At 30.7% G+C, this 21,076-nt stretch overlaps 2 protein-coding genes across 2 annotated transcripts in view; one reads left to right on the top strand and one right to left on the bottom strand.

Annotated features, from left to right (window-relative positions):
* LOC126882125 (uncharacterized) overlaps positions 1-21,076 on the top strand; it is a 994,490-nt gene that overhangs the window by 45,272 nt on the left and 928,142 nt on the right. The window lies entirely within an intron of this gene.
* LOC126882124 (uncharacterized protein K02A2.6-like) lies at positions 452-4,062 on the bottom strand. Its single transcript, XM_050646969.1, has 2 exons — positions 3,853-4,062; positions 452-3,650 (listed from the first exon to the last, which is right to left on the bottom strand). Exon 2 carries the CDS (start codon positions 3,484-3,486, stop codon positions 631-633), a length of 2,856 nt encoding a protein of 951 aa, XP_050502926.1. The 5' UTR covers positions 3,487-3,650; positions 3,853-4,062; the 3' UTR covers positions 452-630.

Below are 21,076 nucleotides of genomic sequence, written 5' to 3'. Positions count from 1 at the left end.
ACAGGTAAGTCAACCAATCAATTAATTGTCCTTCACATAACATTTCGAACATTTGTACTTATGGTAGGCTGCTGAAAGATTAGACAATATTGTGCGATAAATAAACAAAAGTACATTGCAATCCAAAAATGAATAGGACTTAGCAATTCTTTTTTTTTTAGAAACTTTACACAAAATATATACATATGCATACCTAACTAACATATTAGAGCAATTATTAATTAAGATTCATGTTTATATTTTAATTATATGAGATGTGTACCTTCAACCAGGTACAAATAAACATAATAAGAAAATTAATGTTCTTACTAATATTAGTAACCTACACATGTAATATAATTACAATTACATACAATTACATGGACTCACCAGACAATACGGTTTTGTAAAGAGTCCGTAATCTTTTGCTAGAGGTTTATGTTACGTTTGAGCCCGTGATACAGATACTAAATTGTACTTTGATTACTTTATTATCAAATATATTATCTAATACAGAGATGAGAAGAGCTTGCCTCCAGTTTCTGGTTACCTGTCATCTGTCGTCGTTGACAGCCCAACGCAACGTTGCCAAGCAACTCAGAACTCACAATTAAATACACAACATTTCCCTCCTTACCTATAATTAAAAGTTTATAAGTCCAACCTCTGTGGTTGATGACGTACACGATTACTACGTCTCAATTCAATACCTGTTGGATTAATAGTTTCTAAAGGTATTGAATGATCTGTTGTTTTAACAGGACTTCCAAACTGTAGACCCCCTTCTGAATCAGGACTAGTTTCCTTAATTTTGACAGAAGTCATTTGGTGACTTAGAGGGTCGACAATTTCGGAATTACAATTTTCTTGAACTACTGCAGGTCTTAACCCATGGTTTGTAGTCAGTGAAGTACTTGGTTGTTCTATGTTTGTAGTAGCTGAAAATTTCCTAATACTGTTTACATGTTTGTACAAAACTCTATCATTTACTTGAACCAAATATGTCACTGGACTTACCCGTTTTATTATACTACCCTCCTGCCACTTATCTGTTATATAAGGACCTAGTCTTCCTACTAATACTTTCTCCCCTACTAAAAAGCATTCAATTTGTTTGAAATCTAATGCTTTATTGTAACTGCAATAATTACCCTTTTTAGGTTTAATCAAATCAATGACTGCTTTTGGTTTAACTTTAAAAATATACTCATTAGGACTTACACCTGTATTTGCACAGGGAGTATTTCTATAGGTAAAAAGAAAGTTGACTAACCTTTGTTCTACTGTTAATGTTGACTTTTCTAAAAGAAATTTCTTGAACGCAACCTTTACTGTTTGTACGTGTCTCTCAGCAGTACCATTGGACTGGGGGTGATATGGAGGAGACTTTACTACCTTGATACCATTTATTTCACAAAATTTCAAAAAACAGTTAGAATTAAATGGTGGGCCATTGTCACTAACAATGATGTCTGGTAGGCCCATTATAGAAAATGTTAGTTTCAATTTTTCTATAGTATTTGTTACATTAGTACCTCTTACCATGACATGTACATCAATCCACTTAGATTTACTGTCCACTAATAACAGATAAGAGACATTATTAAAAAAAAAGAAATCAATATGAACACGTTCAAAAACATTAGCAGTTCTAGGCCAGGGCATTAAAGATTTTTCACTATTGTTTTGTGATAATTGACATATTTCACAACTGGAGATCATTTGCTCAATATCATGTTGTAGACCTGGCCACCAAACTATTGACCTAGCAAGCATTTTGGATCTTACCATACCAGTGTGGTTCTCATGAATTAATTCTAGAATTTTGTTTCTCAAAACAGTAGGGACTATTACTTTTGAACCCACAAGTAGACAGTTTTCTTCTACAGACATCTCATGTCGTTTTAAAAAATATGGCTTCATAACTGGATCAGTGATTTTACTAGGCCATCCTGTCTTTACAAAATCTAATACCTTAACTAAAACCGTATCTGTCTTTGTTACTTTAGCCACATCCTCAAAGGTGAGGGGTAGTTCCTCTGTTAAATTAAACGAATTTATGTAACCATCAACCTCCGTGGGATCACTTAGTGGTAACCTTGATAACATATCTGCTTCATACATTTGTGACCCTTTTCGATACTCTACCTTATAATCATAGGCTGATAATATAACATTCCAGCGTATTATTCTAGATGCTGACATAACTGAAATATTACGATCTGGATTAAAGATCACTTTAAGTGGTTTATGATCTGACACTAAAATAAACTGTCTACCATATAAATATTTATGAAACTTTTTAATACAAAATATAATGGCTAGCGCTTCACGTTCAATTTGGGAATAATTCTGCTCAGCCTTACTAAGAGTTCCAGATACAAAATGTATAGGCTTTTCTCTACCATCAGAGTACCGATGACTAAGAACACCTCCCACTCCATACGAACTAGCATCACATGCAACCACAATTTGCTTATTAGGATCATAATGTGCCAGAACTTGATTTGCCTCAATTAACTCCTTACTTAAGCAAAAAGCAGCTTTACATTCTGCATTAAAATTAAATTTTACATTCTTTTCCAATAATTTATATAACGGTTTTAAGCGGCCTGATAACATAGGGATAAATTTACTATAGTAATTAATTAATCCTAAGTAAGATCGGAGTTGTGTTATATCTTTAGGTTCAGGTGCCTCTTTAATAGCTCTTAATTTATCACTAGTAGGATGAATACCATCTTTGTCTATACGGTGACCAAGATATTCAACCTGATCTTTAAAAAATGAACATTTCTGAGCATTTACCTTGATATTATAACTACTTAATCTGTTAAAAACTATTTCCAGTAATCTACTTACATGTTCTATTGAAGTACCCGAAATAAGGATATCATCTAAATAGCAATGAACATTTGGTATACCTGCCAAGATCTGATCCATTATCGATTGAAAAATTGCTGGTGCACTTGCTATACCATATGTTAACCTAGTAAACCTAAATAAGCCAATATGTGTATTTATAGTTAAATATTTTTGGAAGGCCTCATTTACTTTAAGCTGTTGATAGGCACCTGATAAATCTATACAACAAAATATTTTACCTCCAGCTAAACTTGCAAAAATATCCTCAGGTAGTGGTAATGGGTATTGTTCTACACTTAAAACTTTATTTACCGTAACTTGAAAATCAGTGCAAATTCTAATATCCTCAGTGTTTTTCTTAGCTACAACTACAATGGGTGAAGCCCATTCACTATGTTTGACAGGTTTTAAAATACCGACTTGAACCATCTGATCCAATTTTCTTTCAACTAATGGCTTAATAGCATATGGCATTGAGTATGCCTTTTTAAAAATAGGAATCACATTATCTTTTATGTTAAATTTTACTTCAAAATGTTTGATTGGACTACACATATTGCCATCAAATAATAATTTATATTTATTTTTAATAGACTCAATTAGATCATCTCGTTCATTTATATGACCTATTTGCCCATCCATACAAAATATAGCTTTCCAGTCAGGAAACAAGATATTGAGCCAATTCCTTCCAAGCAGTGGCGTGAATTCCTTACCTGACTCTATAACTGCCAATGGCAACTCACATGTTTTACTCCCATAATGTACATTCACTGTACATTCACCTACAGCTTTAATAGGTTGACCTGAAACAGCAGTAAGTTTGTAATTTACAGGTGCTAAAGCTAGATTTAGTACATTTTTAAATTTGGATACAGACATTACTGTTCTACATGCACCAGTATCTACTTCAAAGGTTACATTTTTATTGTTTATCTTTAGGGTTACATGATATGCAGAATTTGACACATCACTCACTGTATGAAGATTAAATATGTCATTATTTACCTCGTCACTATCAATGTTATATTCCTCCTCTTGTACTACATTCACAGGTTGTGGTCGAATATCTGGACAGAAATTCTTGACATGACCAAACTTTGCACAAAAAAAACATCTCCATTTTTCAGCTGGGCATTTACCTCTATGATGACTTCTGCCACAATTTTTACAACTTTGATCTGCACTGAGAGTTGATCTAAACTTTGGATTTCTATGCTTGTCTCTGTTTAATACATTTATATTACCTCCCTCAGATAATAACTTAACTTGTTTCTGTGCTACTTCTGAGGCCAAAGCTAACTGACAAGCACTTTGAAATGTTAAATCTACATCACCCAACAACTTCTTTTGTGTTCCTTCGTCTCTAATCCCACAAACAAACCTATCCCTTAGAGCGTCTTCTAGAAACTGTCCAAAATTACAAGAATTTGCCAACTTCCTTAGCTCTACACTGTAATCAGAGATAGATTGATCAGCTTTTTGTTCACACCGATTGAAAACAAAACGTTCGTAGATTTCGGACACAGGTGGAGAAAAATGTTTAATCAATTTCCCTTTCACTTCTTGGAACGTAAATTCGGTTGGTTTCTTTGGGGCCACTAAGTTTTTCAACACCTGAAAAAGACTCGTACCTCCTAGTGTGATTAACATTGAAACCTTCATATTTTCTTCAACCTTATTAACAGTAAACAAATGTTCTAATCTTTCTATGTAGGATTCAAATTCTTCTGGAACACCGGTAAAAGCTTCAATATTACCTATCAACGCCATGTTGCTGACTACAATAACTAATATAAAACACCTCTCTGTATAAACCCTATCCTAAATAGGAACTTCACTTTATTTTTTTTTTATCCCGTCGCCAAAATGTTACGTTTGAGCCCGTGATACAGATACTAAATTGTACTTTGATTACTTTATTATCAAATATATTATCTAATACAGAGATGAGAAGAGCTTGCCTCCAGTTTCTGGTTACCTGTCATCTGTCGTCGTTGACAGCCCAACGCAACGTTGCCAAGCAACTCAGAACTCACAATTAAATACACAACAGTTTATTATAAAAAATACTGAATACTTGAGAATTTTCTGTTCATCTCGCCGTCTCTGTAATATCTTCTATAATCCAGTTCTAACTCCCGCTGAGGTAGATGCATGTCTGACACTATACACTTTAAAAATATTAGTGTCTATATTTTTAATTTAAAAAAATGTTATATCCATCTACTCAACGCCTGGGTAGATGTTGCTTTATACGTCTGTTTTTTTTTTGTTTTTAGTTATAAACAAATTGTCTTCCGATTGAGGACGAATGTTTTAGAAATCTCTAAACACTCTCAACTGTGTTTTTTGTTTTAAATAGATTGATATTTGTTAATTTATTATTATTATTATTTTTTGGGGAAGTCTTTTTCCTATGTTATATCAAAATGTCAATTTTATCTTGATCCATGAAAATATTCTGAATTTTTATTAGGTACAGGGTTTGCAACCTCTGAACTGAAGTGAGTGCTATCAACATTACAAGTTTGTAAGTAAGATCTTTCAGGGAAAGGCTTGTGAGACGAAATAATGTTTCTAAATAAAGTAATACTGGTAGAGGGTCCCAAGTTAATTAATATTTGGGCAATTAAGGTTTGAGGTTATGTATACATTTGTAAAAAAATTTAAAAATGTTTTTATAATATTCTAGGATATCTTCTATCAACGCCAATGCAGCACTGTGAATGTTTATACGAGCTATAATTATAATCCTGTTCTACGATAGATTTAATAAAATTAAAATTTGATAATTCATAAGCAAAATGGTTATTATTTTATACTAAACCGTCACCATCTCTTGAAAACTGTATCATACAGATTTAGTGATTTGTTGTAATAGATGGGATGGAATCCTCAGGAATGCCTTTTCTTAAAAAGCTTGCCTGACAAGAATATGGAAACCCAAAGGATGTCCTGGATATAAAAGCCCAAAAAAAATTATAGATTAAATTTTTATCAGGTCCATAATTATCTTTTTGGTTGTGTAAGGTGTGGTGGTCAAAGGTTGTGTACCAAGGCTGAAAAACATAAAATTTAAATCCATGCCAATCTAGAGTTAAGGCATTGGCTTTCTCTGATCCGGGGTCAGGGTTCAAAATTACATACTTTGCACATTTTTTTTTCTAGGATATGTGGCAAACATATCGATTTCTGGAATAAGAAGCTGCTCAAAAATTATAGTAACACAATTATCACTTAAAGAATACCTACTCTGTTTCTATTTTTAAAGATCTTCATTCCGAGTCAGGCAAAAGCATTTTTTTTTACTGTTATAGATGCAAAAATTATTTTTAAATTCCTATTTTCACAGAATTATTAAACTTATCTGCAAATGTTGAGTACTGTACACTACCCATCTTGTTAATGCAAGACACAGCTGTTGCGTTATTTATCCTAGCAAAATGTTACAATTCCTATATTCGTTGAAAAAGGATTTCAAGCCACTACATGCTGCTAGTAACTGAAGTACATTTATATGTAGTTGTTGTTCATGACTCCAAAAACCATGAGTTTTGTTATCAATGCAGCATACCCGCCATGCTAAAAGATATATGCATCGCAAAATATTTCAAGTACATAATTGGATTATTTTATATTTTGCTCACTACTTGGTATGTTATTTAACCACCAATTGTAATCGTTTTTAAGTATTTAGGTATGGTCATTTTAGTGTTATAACTATTAGTTTAAGAAAGAGGCTACTTTTCTTTTTTATTTATTTATATATATATTTTTTTTAGTATAATTTTCCATATTTAACTTCCATAAATGGACGAACTGTTACAAACTGACCGATTAAGGCTGCAAATGATCTTATTTTACATGTACTTTTATTTTTGATGTTCTGAATACTATTAGATATTTTTTTTTGTCAGCAGGTGCAAAATATATCAGGTTCGAATCAAACGTAAAACCAAGAAAAGTTATATTTTGTGTGGGTGAAAGTATACTTTTCCTTTTTTTTTATTTATAGTAAATCGCAAGCAGAAAAAACATAGAAAATATTTAAACAATATTTTCATTACATTTTAAATATGATTTTGAAATTGGTAAATGGTCCTCTAAAAAATTGACAAAAGTAAAGCCTCCTGTTATCAGATTATTTAGGGCTGGTTTTAAAGTTTTTGTAAATATAAAAGCCAAGATATTATTTAAACCAAACGGTAAACAGTTTAATTAATATAAAAAAGTTCTGTACTTAAATTTTAAATATTTTTTAGAATTTTAATGAACAGGAATAGCAAAATAGACAACTTTTAAATCTATTTTTGCCATAACCTTTGAAAATGAGCTTGAGGACTGACCTATTATAGTCTTCCAGCTTAAAATATGTGGCTTCTATAAAGCAATTCAATTGTTTTAAATTCAAAACAAAATCTCTGATTTCCGTCCTTTTTGGGCACAAAAAACTACGAAAAATAAATTGTCCTTTTGTATGTGAAGAAGGAGAAATAGTAATTTTTAATTACTTTTCAAGTAATTTTTTTTGTCATACGACCAGTTTGGGTCTATGAGAACTTTTGGTGCTCTCTCTTCAGAGGGCGTTGTTTTAAATAAAATATTAAAGCCTTAGACCCAACTTAAAACTTTCTTATCTGAAGTAATCCCTTTCCATATTTTAATACAGTTAGCCATATTACCCTATTAATTTTTATTGACCTTTAGTATGACTTCCTGGTTGTTCTCATTTGCTTTTGGTACTGCTGTCTGTTCGATTGTTTGTATCTCGATGCTAGTAGAGGGTGATTTGAGTACTGACTTTGTCCAAATCTTGGTCTGCCCAAGGTTGGATTGAAGTTTAAACGCTGCTGATTAAAGTTGCTAGATTCTGAAAGAACTCTTGATGGATGCTGAGTGGAAACAGCAGCTTGGCTTTGTGGTACAGTCTTTGGATAAACAGTGGTCTTTTGTGGCTTCGTAATGACTTCGAGATGACTTAATAAAGCTGATTTTGTATCTTTGTTTAATATTTTTGACAAAATCAAACAAAAATTTATTGTAAGTACACTTACTAACTTTGTAATATCAAGGTAGACGATAAAAATCAATGCAGAATGTGCAAAAAGTAGTTAAATATATTTTATTCTATTCTAAACTTCTGGGCTACTATAAGTAACTCTGCGAAATAGGAGTAGCTCAAAATAAATATTTTCTGGGCTACTAAAAAAAGTACCCTCTTCTAGTTTTATTGTTTGAGGACAAACCAAACAAAAATTTAATGTAAGTAGTAAACTTACTACCCTCGTAATATGAAATCTAGGCAAAATGTGCACAAAGTAGTTGAATAAATACATTTTATTGTATTCTAAACTTCTGGGCTACATTAAAGTACCTCGGAGAAATAGAAGCAGATAAAATAATCATAAAGATTGTCTGGGCTGCTAAAAAGTACCCTCTGCTGTAATTTTATTGTTTGAAGACAAACCAAACAAAAAACTTGGTGTAATTAAACTTGCTTGTAATCTTAAATCGAAGTAGAATTTACAAAAGTAGTGAAATAAATATAATTCTATTGTATTCCAAACTGCTGGGCTACTGTAAAAATACCTCTGAGAAATAGAAGCAGATAAAATGATCATAAAGATTGTCTAGGCTACTAAAAAATACCTCTGCTCTAGTTTTATTGTTTGAACACAAAACCAAACAAATAATTTAGTGCAAGTAAACTTGCTTGTAACGTGAAATCGAAGTAAAATTTACAAAAGCAGTTAAACTAATATATTTTGTTCTATTCTAAACTTCTAGACTACTGTAGAGTACCTCTGAAAAATAGAGGCAGGTAAAATAATCATAAAGATTTTTTGAGCTGCTTAAAAGCACCCCTGCTCTAATTTTATTGGTAAACCCTTTATTTTGTTCTATTTTAAACCTTTGGGCTATAATTTTATTGTTAAACCCCTAATAATTTAGTCTGTATTACTTTGGGCTACCTTAAGGTATCCTTATTGACACAAACAATATACATTTTTGCATAATATCATGTCTGTCGGACATTTTGCTACAAAATAAACATTAATAGGAAAACCAGTGCAGTGTGGCAACATAGCGCCTGTTACATCTCTGTGTGTTTTGACAAATACTATTGACGTTTTGAGTATTTCGAATAGGGAAGAAGGCGAGATATAGTAACTATGACAACAGAGAAAATATATTGATAACAACAAAAAACGACCCCAAGTTTGAATTTGATTAAAATTGTCATTTCGTAAATATTAAATATTTATAGTTCGATTTATTCACACATAATTTAATTTATCTAACATAAAATAATTCAAAAATATCTTATAAATAACTTGGTCTTTTGGGATAAAACCCAAAAATATCATATAAATACCTTAACTCTACCAGTTTCTGTTGCAAATTTTCATATTTCCGCCTCTTTCGGGATACGTAATTATTCTCTGATGACTTTTGTGGTATTTTAAACACTTTCTAATAATTTTTATAAAACTATTTGGAAAACACTTGTGATCAGTACACGCACAGAAAAAAAAAACAGTGATGCGCGGACGTCACTTGTCAAGAAGCTTAATAATCTTCCTTTTCTTCTTCTGCTTCTTTAAACTGTGATCAGCGGCCCAAAAAGACCACTACCATAAGTACAAATGTTCGAAATGTTATGTGAAGGACAATTAACATTAGAATTCGTTTTGGCGTATTAATTAATTAAACGCATTTATTTAGTTCAATCGTTTGGGTCAAATCTTTGGACGTAAATTTGACTCCCTTTTCTTCAATGCAAATGACTAAAAATTTGCAGACATATACATTCGCGGAAACAATACACGAGTAGTCAATAAAACAGTTTTTTATGTTTATTAATTGTTTAAATAAAAAAACGATTTTAACGGAAAATGGTTAAATTCTCTTGTTTTTTACTTGAATGAATAAACTTGAATCTTTTACAGATTGTAGCTAATTATATGAACTATACATAATTTCACTTTTTACGTTAATTGTTTACGTTATGCTTCATAAATTATCAATAAAGTTTCAAGTTTTTCGCCGATTCCTACAACTTTTAATGTTTGTACATCATATGTTTTATACATATTTTAATAAACATGACGATATATTTTAATGTTTGAAAAGCGTAAGAGTAAAAAGTAATAAATAAAAAAATATGAAAAAATGTTTGTTAAGAAACGCTTTTCTTTAGTTACAAGTGACTAAAATTAAAAATATTATAAAAAAATCAACTAAAAATCAAAAAATAAAAAAAATTGAAAAAGTCTAACACATTCGTTAAAAAAAAGCGTGGAGAGAAAACCGTTTATTCGACGAAGACGCGTCACGCTTTTCTTTGACGAATGTGTTAGATTTTTTTTTTATTTTTTGATTTTAGTTCCTTCTTATAGGCCAGGGTAATAAGACAAAAATATACCCTGTTCGTGACACTTCAGCAGCTAGGATACTGAAGCGTTTTTTCGACAAGTAGGGGAGATATGCCTGAGACGGCATACTTTTTTTTAAATGTTTTGTAATCGCTAATCGATAGAGTTAGACATGTAATAAAAATCAAAGTCAGTGCTACGAACATTTACATAAATATAACATTATTTTTTAACAAGGTACATATTATAGTTTTTTTCTGAGAAAATAAATTGTAAAGTATTACATGTGCCATCTCACCCACATACATGTGGGTAAGATGGCATACCCTTGAAATAAAGGCACTAATCTCGACTCATAAGTCACAAATAATTTTTTTTGTAGTCTTGGGTACACCGGCACATTCGGAATATGACCACTTGCCACAAATTTGGCAAGGTTAGTTATTTGGCACATCTTAGTCAGGTTTTTCGAGAACGAGATAATGAAAAGAGGCCATTACAAAAAATGCAAGCAGCATCTTCCTCGTCACTTGTCTCAATATCGACGGAATCGATTTTGTCGGTTCGAATTCCTCTTAAAACGATCCATAACTGTAACGACAAACTTCAATCATATAACAAAATTAATGCAGTGTAAAAACGCATAAGGGTGAGACGGCATACCTATGCCATCTTATCCACCTGCTTACTATGCCATCTCAGGCAACATTGCAATCATACCGTTTTTTTAACCTAATTTTTCTTAAGCACATTTTTAAGATATAAATCGATACAGGCGTGATAGGCATAAGGTAAAGGAACATCACAAAATTTAAAAACTTAACTCAGGTGTAAAGACTCGCGAATTATAATGTGATACAAAAAAAGTCAATAAATATTTTGTAGTACTTAATTAACATTCGAAAGGCTACTGCTGTCAAAATAAAACTAACATGCATAAGTTCAACAATGTTGACAAATTTTAACTTAAGGAACTGAAAACTGTCACACTAGGCATCAAATTTGGAATAGTTTACGAAAAACGCGTGTATTGCCATCTCAGCCAGTATGCCGTCTCAAGCATACTTCCCCTAATACGACAAGGAACAAATCGTAACTATTTCCTGCGTAGGATCTGGCGGCCATTTTTATTTATAAACAATTAAGTGTCAAAAAATGGCATTTTTCCTTTTTTTTTCAAATCAATGGAAAACAGTGAAACTTATGATTTTTTTAGTACAAATATGTTTGAGATTATGGAAAGAGCTTTAAAATGACATATTACAAAGTTTTATATACTCATTTATTGTTAATATAATTGCGAAAAAAGGTCTGAATTGCAAAAAAATTATTTTCGCAATAACTGTTGTAAAAATTAGTTTACAGCTTTGAAATTTTTGTCATATAAGGGTTCTTTGGTGCTTAATATGTGATAAAAATTTCAAAGCGATGCATTCAATTGTTTAAATTTTATTCGAATTGTTTTTATCAGAGAGCATTTGTTTGCAATAACATAAGTCAGAAAAAAATGACGTTAGAACCATTCCACAGGTGTCAAATAGAAGAGCATGAGCTATATTTTCAACTTGGTTAAAAAAAGCGAATAAAAAATGCATTTATTAGTAATAAATAATTATGCGAAAGTATCGTAAATCTTTCCTTATAAACTTTTTGGATAACTTTTTCCAAAAAAAATTAACTTTTTTACCCTGTTTTAAGTGCACAACTACCAAGTAATGTTATTTATATCATAATTGATAAAAAGTTGTAATAAATATATATAATTTCTTATATAACAAAATAAAAAGTTTATAAGGAAAGGTTTACGATACTTTTGCATAATTATTTATTACTAATAAACGCATTTTTTATTCGCTTTTTTTAAACCAAGTTGAAAATATAGCTCATGCTCTTTCATTTGACACCTGTGGAATGGTTCTAACGTCATATTTTTCTGACTTATTTATTGCAAAAAAAATGCTCTCTGGGATAAACAATTTGAATAAAATTTAAACAATTGAATGAATCACTTTAAAATTTTTATCACATATTAAGCACCAAGGAACCCATATATGACGAAAATTTCAAAGCTGTACACTAATTTTTACAAGAGATATTGCGAAATTAATTTTTTTTGCAATTCCGATATTTTTTCGCAATTATATTAACAATAAATGAGTATATCAAACTTTGTAATACGTCATTTTAAAGCTCTTTCCATAGTCTCAAAGATATTTGTACTAAAAAAAACCATGTTTCACTGTTTTCCATTGATTTGAAAAAAAAGGGAAAAATGCCATTTTTTGACACTTAGTTGTTTATAAATAAAAATGGCCGCCAGATCCTACGCAGGAAATAGTTACAATTTGCTCTTATAGGTATTACCTGTCGAAAAAACGCTTCAGTACCCTGGCTGCTCGAGTGTCATGGGAAAAACCTCATTACCCTGGACTATTATTTAACAGAAATGTAAAACATTTGTGACCCAACGGAAACTCTGTTTTAATAAAAAATAACAAATTGTAATTTAGTACTTTTACTGTTTTCGCATTTCCGTTGTTCTATTTATTTTTAATTTTTTTTAATTTTTTTTATTTAAAAGTATTTTGCAATCTGTTGAGTGTCAACAATAAACAAAAGTAATAACATTGACTAAGAACAAAAAAGATTTTACCCACTGGTAAAATCAAAGTACGATTTTTATAAAGTTGTGTAGAAAATAAATTTATTTACGTGTTACGATTTTTTGGCATATGTGTCATACTAGTGACGTCATCCATCTGGACGTGATGACGTAATCTATGTTTTTTTAAATGAGAATAGGGATCATGTGATAGCTCATTTGAAAGGGTATTCAATTCTCTATTCAATAATTTAAACATAAAATTAAATTAAAAACCTAATTATTTATATCCTTCCTCTTTAGAACGACGTTTGTTAGAATTCTTTTGGATTTATAATTTCCAAAATTAAAATTTTTCAAACTTCTCCAAGCACAGCATTTTTTGTCATTTTCCCTATTATTTAGCAAACATTGTTGTGTAACTTTTTTCTACGCAGTTTTAGGTATTTTCAATGGTACATTTAGTAGGAAGAGAAGTCAATTTCCTTTAAAATGGTCCATTATAGAAGGTTGTATGACTATTTTTAAGCAAAATATGGTTTTTCATAGTGTTATACTTTTAACGATTTTAGATATTTACGATTATTTTTAAATTTCTCATTACAATTTTTTTTCTTCTACATTTAGGTATATACATTGTTGAATACAAAAGAAAGCTTATTTTCTTTACTTTAAAATGTTGTATTGTAAAAAATTCTAAGGCTATTTATAAACAAGATATGCTTTTTTAAAATGTGAAATATACACATGTAATATGTCCCACTAAGTTGGACCATATGGGAATCTTTTTTATTATTAATTTTATAAAAAAAATTATTCTTCATAAAATGCCCTGCATAGCCTAAAACCTAAGATGCAATCATCAGATATCAAACTTTATAAATAGTATACAAGGTATGTTAAAAAATATGAATATCGCTGAAGAGTAAAGTACCTTTATATTTCACAATATCGAAAATTGTTATTAAGAAAAGTTGTTTGGAATTAAAAACTATGTTTCAATGTTCAATTATATCCTTCTAATTGAAATATTGTAAACTATGAAGGCACTTAACTGTTAAGCGAAATTCATCACAGAACAACGACCACGTTGTTATCTGAATTCATATTTTTTACATACCTCGTATAAAATTGAAAAGTTTGACATCTGATGGTTTTAGACTTTAGACCAGGTAGAGCATTTTATAAAAAATATATTTTTTGAAGTTATACTTCTTTACGATCGAGAGTGAAAATTTATAATACCGGGCGCATGCGCACACAGACAGTATGTAGTTTGTTGCTAATCTTTCAAGATATGTATGTATCAGCGCTGTCAGCGCAAATAAGTCATTAAAAGGATATATTAGTGTTTTTAGTAAATGTATTATTTATTATAATTTTTGTGTCTTTGGATTTGTCTTCCTCGGGAATAAGATATTTGATAATAATAGTAAGTATATTTAAAGTATTTTTGTATACTTCAGTTGGTCTATTAAATTTGTCAGTATGTATGAGAAATCTTGTAACATGTCAAAGCAAAAGGAATATAGAGGAAATAAATATATATAAAAAGGAATATAGCTCAGTGGTAGAGCGTGTGGTCGGAGATCGAGAGGTCCCGGGTTCAAATCCCGAACGATTCATATTTTTTTGGTATCGTTTTAATAAATTTTTTTTAAAAGTAGTAGGTAAGAAAGTTAGTTTAATATTAAAAAAAAATACAAATAACATGTTAAGTATATTTATTTCTTTGAAATTATATAATAGAAGTATAACTTCTTATGTGCGTACAAAGTACACACATATTCTTTTTTTTTAGTAAAATTGATAATAAAAGAGTTACCATAATTGTAATAAAATGATGATGGGTACCCGTAATTTGAGAAAAAATTGATTTTTTTTTTCAATTGGAAGGATATAATTGTATATAAAAACATAGTTTTAAATTCCAAACAACTTTTCATAATAACAATTTTTGATATTCTCTGAAATAATGATACTTTACTCTTTAACGAAATTCATATTTTTGACATGCCTCGTACAAAATTGATAAACTTTGATACCTGATGGTTGAGTTTTAGATTTTAGATTATGCAGAGCATTTTATGAAGAATAACTTTTTTTTGTAAAATTGATAATAAACAAGCTGAAAATGCGAGCATTATCATAACGAAAACTTTGTTTATTTACGTATTTTAATTCATAATATGGAAAATTGCTATTATGAAAAGTAGTTTAGAATTAATAATTATGTTTTAATGTGCAATTATATCATTCTAATTTAAATGTTATGAACTATAAAGGTAGTTTACTCTTGATCGAAATTTATTTTTTATATACCTCGTATAAAATTAATAAAATTTTACATATGATGGTTGCATCATAAATCTTAGAACATGAAGAGGTTTTTATGAAGAATAACTTTTCTTCGTCAAATTAAAAATAAAGGAGTTATAATTGAAAATGTTGTTGGTATCCATAATTTGAGAAAAATCTTCAAATATTTTTTTACATTAGAAGGATGTAATTGCACATATCAGACCATAATTTTTTATACCAAACAATATTATTTCATATACTGTCGGTTCGCTAAACTCAGACACAACTGGTTAGTAATTTTAGTCAATAAGTTTGCCAATTTGGCAGAAAAAAATAATTACTAATTAGTTAATAATTAATAAATAATTAGTAATTTTGTCAATTTTGGCAAAATTCACAAAAACAAAAAAAAATACCTACTAAAATCACTAGCCAGTTGTGTCGAGTTTAGCGAGCCGACTATATTTTAATTTCATAGCAAATGGAACAGTCCATTTATCATAAAGGGGAGGCCGTATACCCGTATAAACCTTTTTATATAAAGCTGTTAATAAAAATTATTGCTTTTAAAATATACTTAAATTGTATTTTTGAACATCTTATTTATTTTATATAATAATTAAATTCACTAGCAAATGTCATTGATGTTTTATTAATACTTAATTTAAAATTTAGTTTGACATTCACGAAGTGTCAAACTCAAATGTAAATAACCTATGCTTCGCTTAACAAATCGAGATTAAAAAAAAACTAGCCTACTTAATAGCAACGATTTCAGCTGGACGTGTAGTGTGTCGGTAGAAAATAAAACGGTTGTGACGTCACATTTTAGACTTTGAAGTCGATTATCTCGAAGATGGTTAGAAATATCGAAATGCCGTTTTCAGATTTGGATTCAGAAGAAAAAACTACATAATAATTCATCGATAAATCTGATCTGAATATTGCAGGAGCGGCAACGCAATAACACATACACTTTTGAGAATTTGTAAACGAAATGTTTTCGTTGAAAAAAGTTACCCATATGGTTCCTAGTTACGCAGACATATTGTATAAGAGCTTCTGTATAGGAATTTTCAAATTGTAATGCCATATTCGGATTCAGCATAATCAAAAACAAAATAGAAAAATATTTGATCAAAGTAAAATGATGAATTCAACGATATTTTTAAAATTATTTATTCAAAACAATTGTCATTGTTTAAACAATTAATAAACAATTAGCGGCAAAATCTGTGAGTAGAAATTTTACTTTAACATGTATATTTAAACTAACAAAAATAGTTTTAGAAAAATATGTTTGTTTGAAATTTTCCGAAAGAATGCATTATACCACAGATTCTGGGGTCAAAAATAGATTGATTGAATCTCACTTACCTACATATAATAGTGCACACAAAAAAAGTTACAGCCCTTTAAAGTTACAAAATGAAAATCGATTTTTTTTCATATATCGAAAACTCTTAGAGATTTTTTATTGGAAATAGACATGTGGCATTCTTATGGCAGGAACATCTTAAAAAAACAACAGTGAAATTTGTACACCCCATAACAATTTTATGGGGTTTTGTTCCCTTAAATCCCCAAACTTTTGTGTACATCATCATCATCATCGTCATCATTTGGCTCTACGACTCTATGTGAGTCTTGGCCGCGTTTACTATTTCCCTCCATTGTTGTCGGTCCTGAGCAGCTATTTCCATTGCTGTACTCCCATTTTGAGTAGATCACTGGCTACTGCGTCCTTCCATCTCTTTCTTGGGCGACCAACTGACCTTTTGCAATTGGGCCTTTCCCAGAATGTGGCGTTCAGAAGTCTTTCGTCACTCGATCTTAGCACGTGACCCGCCCATCTTATTCGTGTGTAACTTTTGTGTACGTTCCAATTAAATCATTATTGTGGTACCATTAGTTAAACAGGATATTTTTAAAACTTTTTTCCGTCATAGTATTTTTTGCCTCGTAGTTTTTATCCAGATGCGGCTTCTTTTTTAATATGTTTACATAAAAAATTTATGGGGGTTTCGTTCGTTTGAACCCCCCAAATGTTTGTGTACGTTCCAGTTAAACTATTATTGCGGTACCATTAGTTAAACACAGTGTTTTTAAAACTTTTTTGCCTCTAGAATTTTTTTGATTAGGCACGTTTTATCGAGATATGGCTTCTTGTTTAATATGGTTCAAAATATACCTAAAAATGTAAACTATAAATAAATTTTTATATTATTACCAGGTCTCTATAATCGTACTTAACCATATACAAATATGTGGTGAATTTGACAAATATTCAAAATATCTCGATAAAAACTGGCTTTTTGAAAAATTAAATTTTACTATAATTTTTTTAAGATGTTCCTGCCATAAGAATGCCACATGTCAATTTTCAATAAAAAATCTCCAATAATTTTCGATATATTGGAAAAAATTTATTTTCATTTTGTAACTTCAAAGGGCTGTAACTTTGTTTATATTTGTACTAAAGTAAGTTAGGTTCCATCAACCAATTTTTTACCTCAGAATCTGTGGTATAATTACTGACCAATCTTTTCTGGACACCCTGTATATTGACTCCCCTACAAATCTAAATTAAAATTGTAAACTTACAAACTACAATAGTAGGGGAGCAAAGTATGCTAAATTTACAGTCACTCGAGCGTTATGGAGACCTATTGAGTTGTAATTATTAGGTTCTACACCAAAAACAGTTAAGTAAAATTTTCCATTTTAGTGGGGACTTTCCACTTTTTAATTAAATTTTCCATTTCCAACAATCGTTTTTCCGATTATACCGCCATCTATCCATAATTTGAAAAAATGTCTCGAATAAAAGTTGCTTATTTTTACGTAAAGAATCCAAATCTGCAATAAAAATTTGGGGGTCCCATTTAAGATTTTAAAATAAACCCCCACTCCACCTACCTGCTGGGGTGTCGTGTTTGGTACCATTCGATAGATTTATCAAAAACGTTTTGAAAGTGTATTTTGCAGTTTTTCGATCGGATGTTCATTTGGCGAAATATCGCGTGGTTTGTATTTAAAATTTTAAATTTACCCCCCACCCCTTTCCGTGGGGGGTCATGTTTAGTACCATTCGATAGATTTTTGAAAAATATTGAAGACGTATTTTTTAGTTTTTCGATCTGACGTTCATTTCACGAAATATTCGCTTTTTTTTTGTGAAATTTTTTGACTCACCCATTTCCTTACGCTCAAATCGTCAGATTTTTGAAATATACACTGTTTTGCATGTACTTAACTTACCTTATCTTGATCTGACAATTTCGAGTACCTATTTTAGCCCCCAATTTCGAGCCCCCTTAATGGACTTCCCTGTGTTAAGAGCCAATATATGGTAGAGGTACATCTGCACTCTGCAGGGTACAAGGTTTCTCCCCATGTAATAATCTGACGCGCTCTAGTAACTGCAAAAGTCCCCGCTTGGGCTCCCCTACCACAACCTTATGGTACCACTTTCTAGATAGTATATGCAGCACTAAATTTTTTTAAAGCTACGTAAAGCCATTCAGAAGGACTCGTTCGTTTTGTTCCATTAACCCAGATTTTTAAAAGATGCCATCCGTAACTTTTCGTGAACTCTTCATATACGAGAGTGGTATTAGGGCTCGTTCAGTCCGGGATATTTTTCTCTCGCGTGCGAACAAAAACAATAAATCTAGAGACCTGCATAGACTCTCAGAAAAGAGACTTTTCGAGGTTTTTAACCACCAGAATAGAGAAACAAATGGAAAAAATAGGAAAAAGTAAGGACTTTCATCCAAAAACAAACGACTAACCTCCGGTACACCCGGGGTTGAGTTTTCCAGTTTTCCTCGGAATAAAGGACTCTGAGCATTTTCCCGTAACATAATTGTACACGAATGTGCAAAGTGCGCGTGAGGTAGAGTTGGATTTTTTATAGTTTTCCTTGTATGTGACTCTTTTGTCTGGATTGTGTAGTTTTTCCACCTTTCTGCTTTATTATACGCTTTATTTCATGGAGACATAATATCACATTCTAGTATTTACGTGCAGAAATATTTTAACCAGGTGTTTTTTGTTATACAAAATATATTTACATGGAAATAAACAATATAGGGCCATTATAGAGGTTAAACCTGATTAAAAAAAGTATACCATATAGTAATCAATATAAATAAAAACAGATAATATGATCCTAGTGTTGATAGGTCCTCCGGTCCTATGAATTTATGGTAAAAAACTGTCTCTATTCAATCAAATATATAAAACACAAATTCGCTCCGAATCTGTGGGCATATTTTTGTTTTCAATAAAAACAAAACTATGAGTTGATGTTCCTTCTTTCTTCTTCTTCAGGTGCCATCTCCGCTATTCTTCTCAGTACTTCATTATTTGTAACTCTATCTACCCAGGAAACCCTCATAATTCTTCTATAGGTCCACATTTCAAAGCCGTTAATTCGTCTCATTGTCTCTAGATTTAACGTCCATGATTTCACTCCATAGTATAGTACACTGATTAACTATTTAGATGGGAAATAAGCCACAATTAAATTGAAAAAATAATTTTATTAACGTTTGCTGCTGAAAGTAAAAATGTTGCTGCTAAGTAAAAAAATTCTTCTAATAATATATTTAATCTGACTTATTTATATTGGCAAATCAGACATATATTATACATTTTAAAGTTGAAGACTTTAAAATGATATTGCCAATATTTATGCGTTGCGTTCCTGGGACGACTTTACTGAAATATAGTTCATTCGATTACATGAGATCAATCCTAACTCAAGAATATCCGTCACAAAAAATCATAGCATGTGATCTGTCTTTAAAAAGACAACCAAATGCAACGATGACAGTAAAATTCTCGCGTTAGAGAATCCATAGTAAATCCCGAGGGAAAACCAGGAAACAACCTCGTAATACTATCCCGACATCGTAAGTATTTGGTCTTACATTTAATTTACTCTCAAAAACTAATACCAAATTCTGACTTTAATATGTTTAAATTATAAATAATATTAATAATACAAAGATATACAATAAGTAATACTAAAATATAAAATATGTACTAACTCGATAAGTTATTGACTTACTAATCTTGGTATTTTCTTTCTATTAACTTCCTCTTTCAGTATGGGTAACCACATCCTACTGCATTCTACCGAGGAATTTGCGACACAATTGGTTTCATTTAGCATAATTAGAGCTGCTTCTTTGATTTTTCCCTTTTTACTATCTGATTCTTTCAGGACTATACTAGAATCTCTCCACTGAACTCTATGTTCATTATCTCATGCATGTTGATACAGTTGAGATCTATCAAATTCTCTATTTTTAATATAAGACCGATGTTCACTTATTCTAAAGTCTAATGGTCTTGATGTTTCACTTAAAAAAATTGTTCGCATTCACAAGGTATTTTATAAATGCAATTCTTTGTTCTTTCTTGTTCATTGTTAGGTTTACTTTTAGATAGAATAGATCTCAATGTGTTTGTTGTTTTGAATGTTGTTGAAATGTTGAATTTATTTCCTATTGTTTTAAGTAGCTCGGATAGTCCTTTTATATATGGTATTCATATTTTCCTCGTATTATTTCTTGTGAATGTTGTAGGATCCTGTTCTAAGTTGTTCTGTTCCATTCCATCCAATCTTGACAATTCCTTATTTACAAACGATAAAGGATAATCATTTTTTAATAAAACAGATGTTAACAATTGTTTTTCTATTAAACATGAATTTTCGTTAGAACAAGTAATTTTGGCTCTATCATATAAGGATTTAATGATTCCCTTTTTAACGTTGATGTTGTGATTTGACTTGTAATTGAGATATCTGTTGGTGTGTGTTGGTTTTCTATACACTTGAGTCTCATATCCAGTATCCTTCTTTGAGACTAAAACATCGAGGAAAGGCAGGCTGTTATTGTATTCCTTTTCCATTGTAAATTTTATTATCTCTTCTTGA

This window comes from Diabrotica virgifera, chromosome 3 (genome assembly GCF_917563875.1).
Source record: "Diabrotica virgifera virgifera chromosome 3, PGI_DIABVI_V3a".
In the NCBI taxonomy this organism is placed as follows: domain Eukaryota; kingdom Metazoa; phylum Arthropoda; class Insecta; order Coleoptera; family Chrysomelidae; genus Diabrotica; species Diabrotica virgifera.
This window is presented reverse-complemented; position numbering and strand designations above follow the sequence as displayed.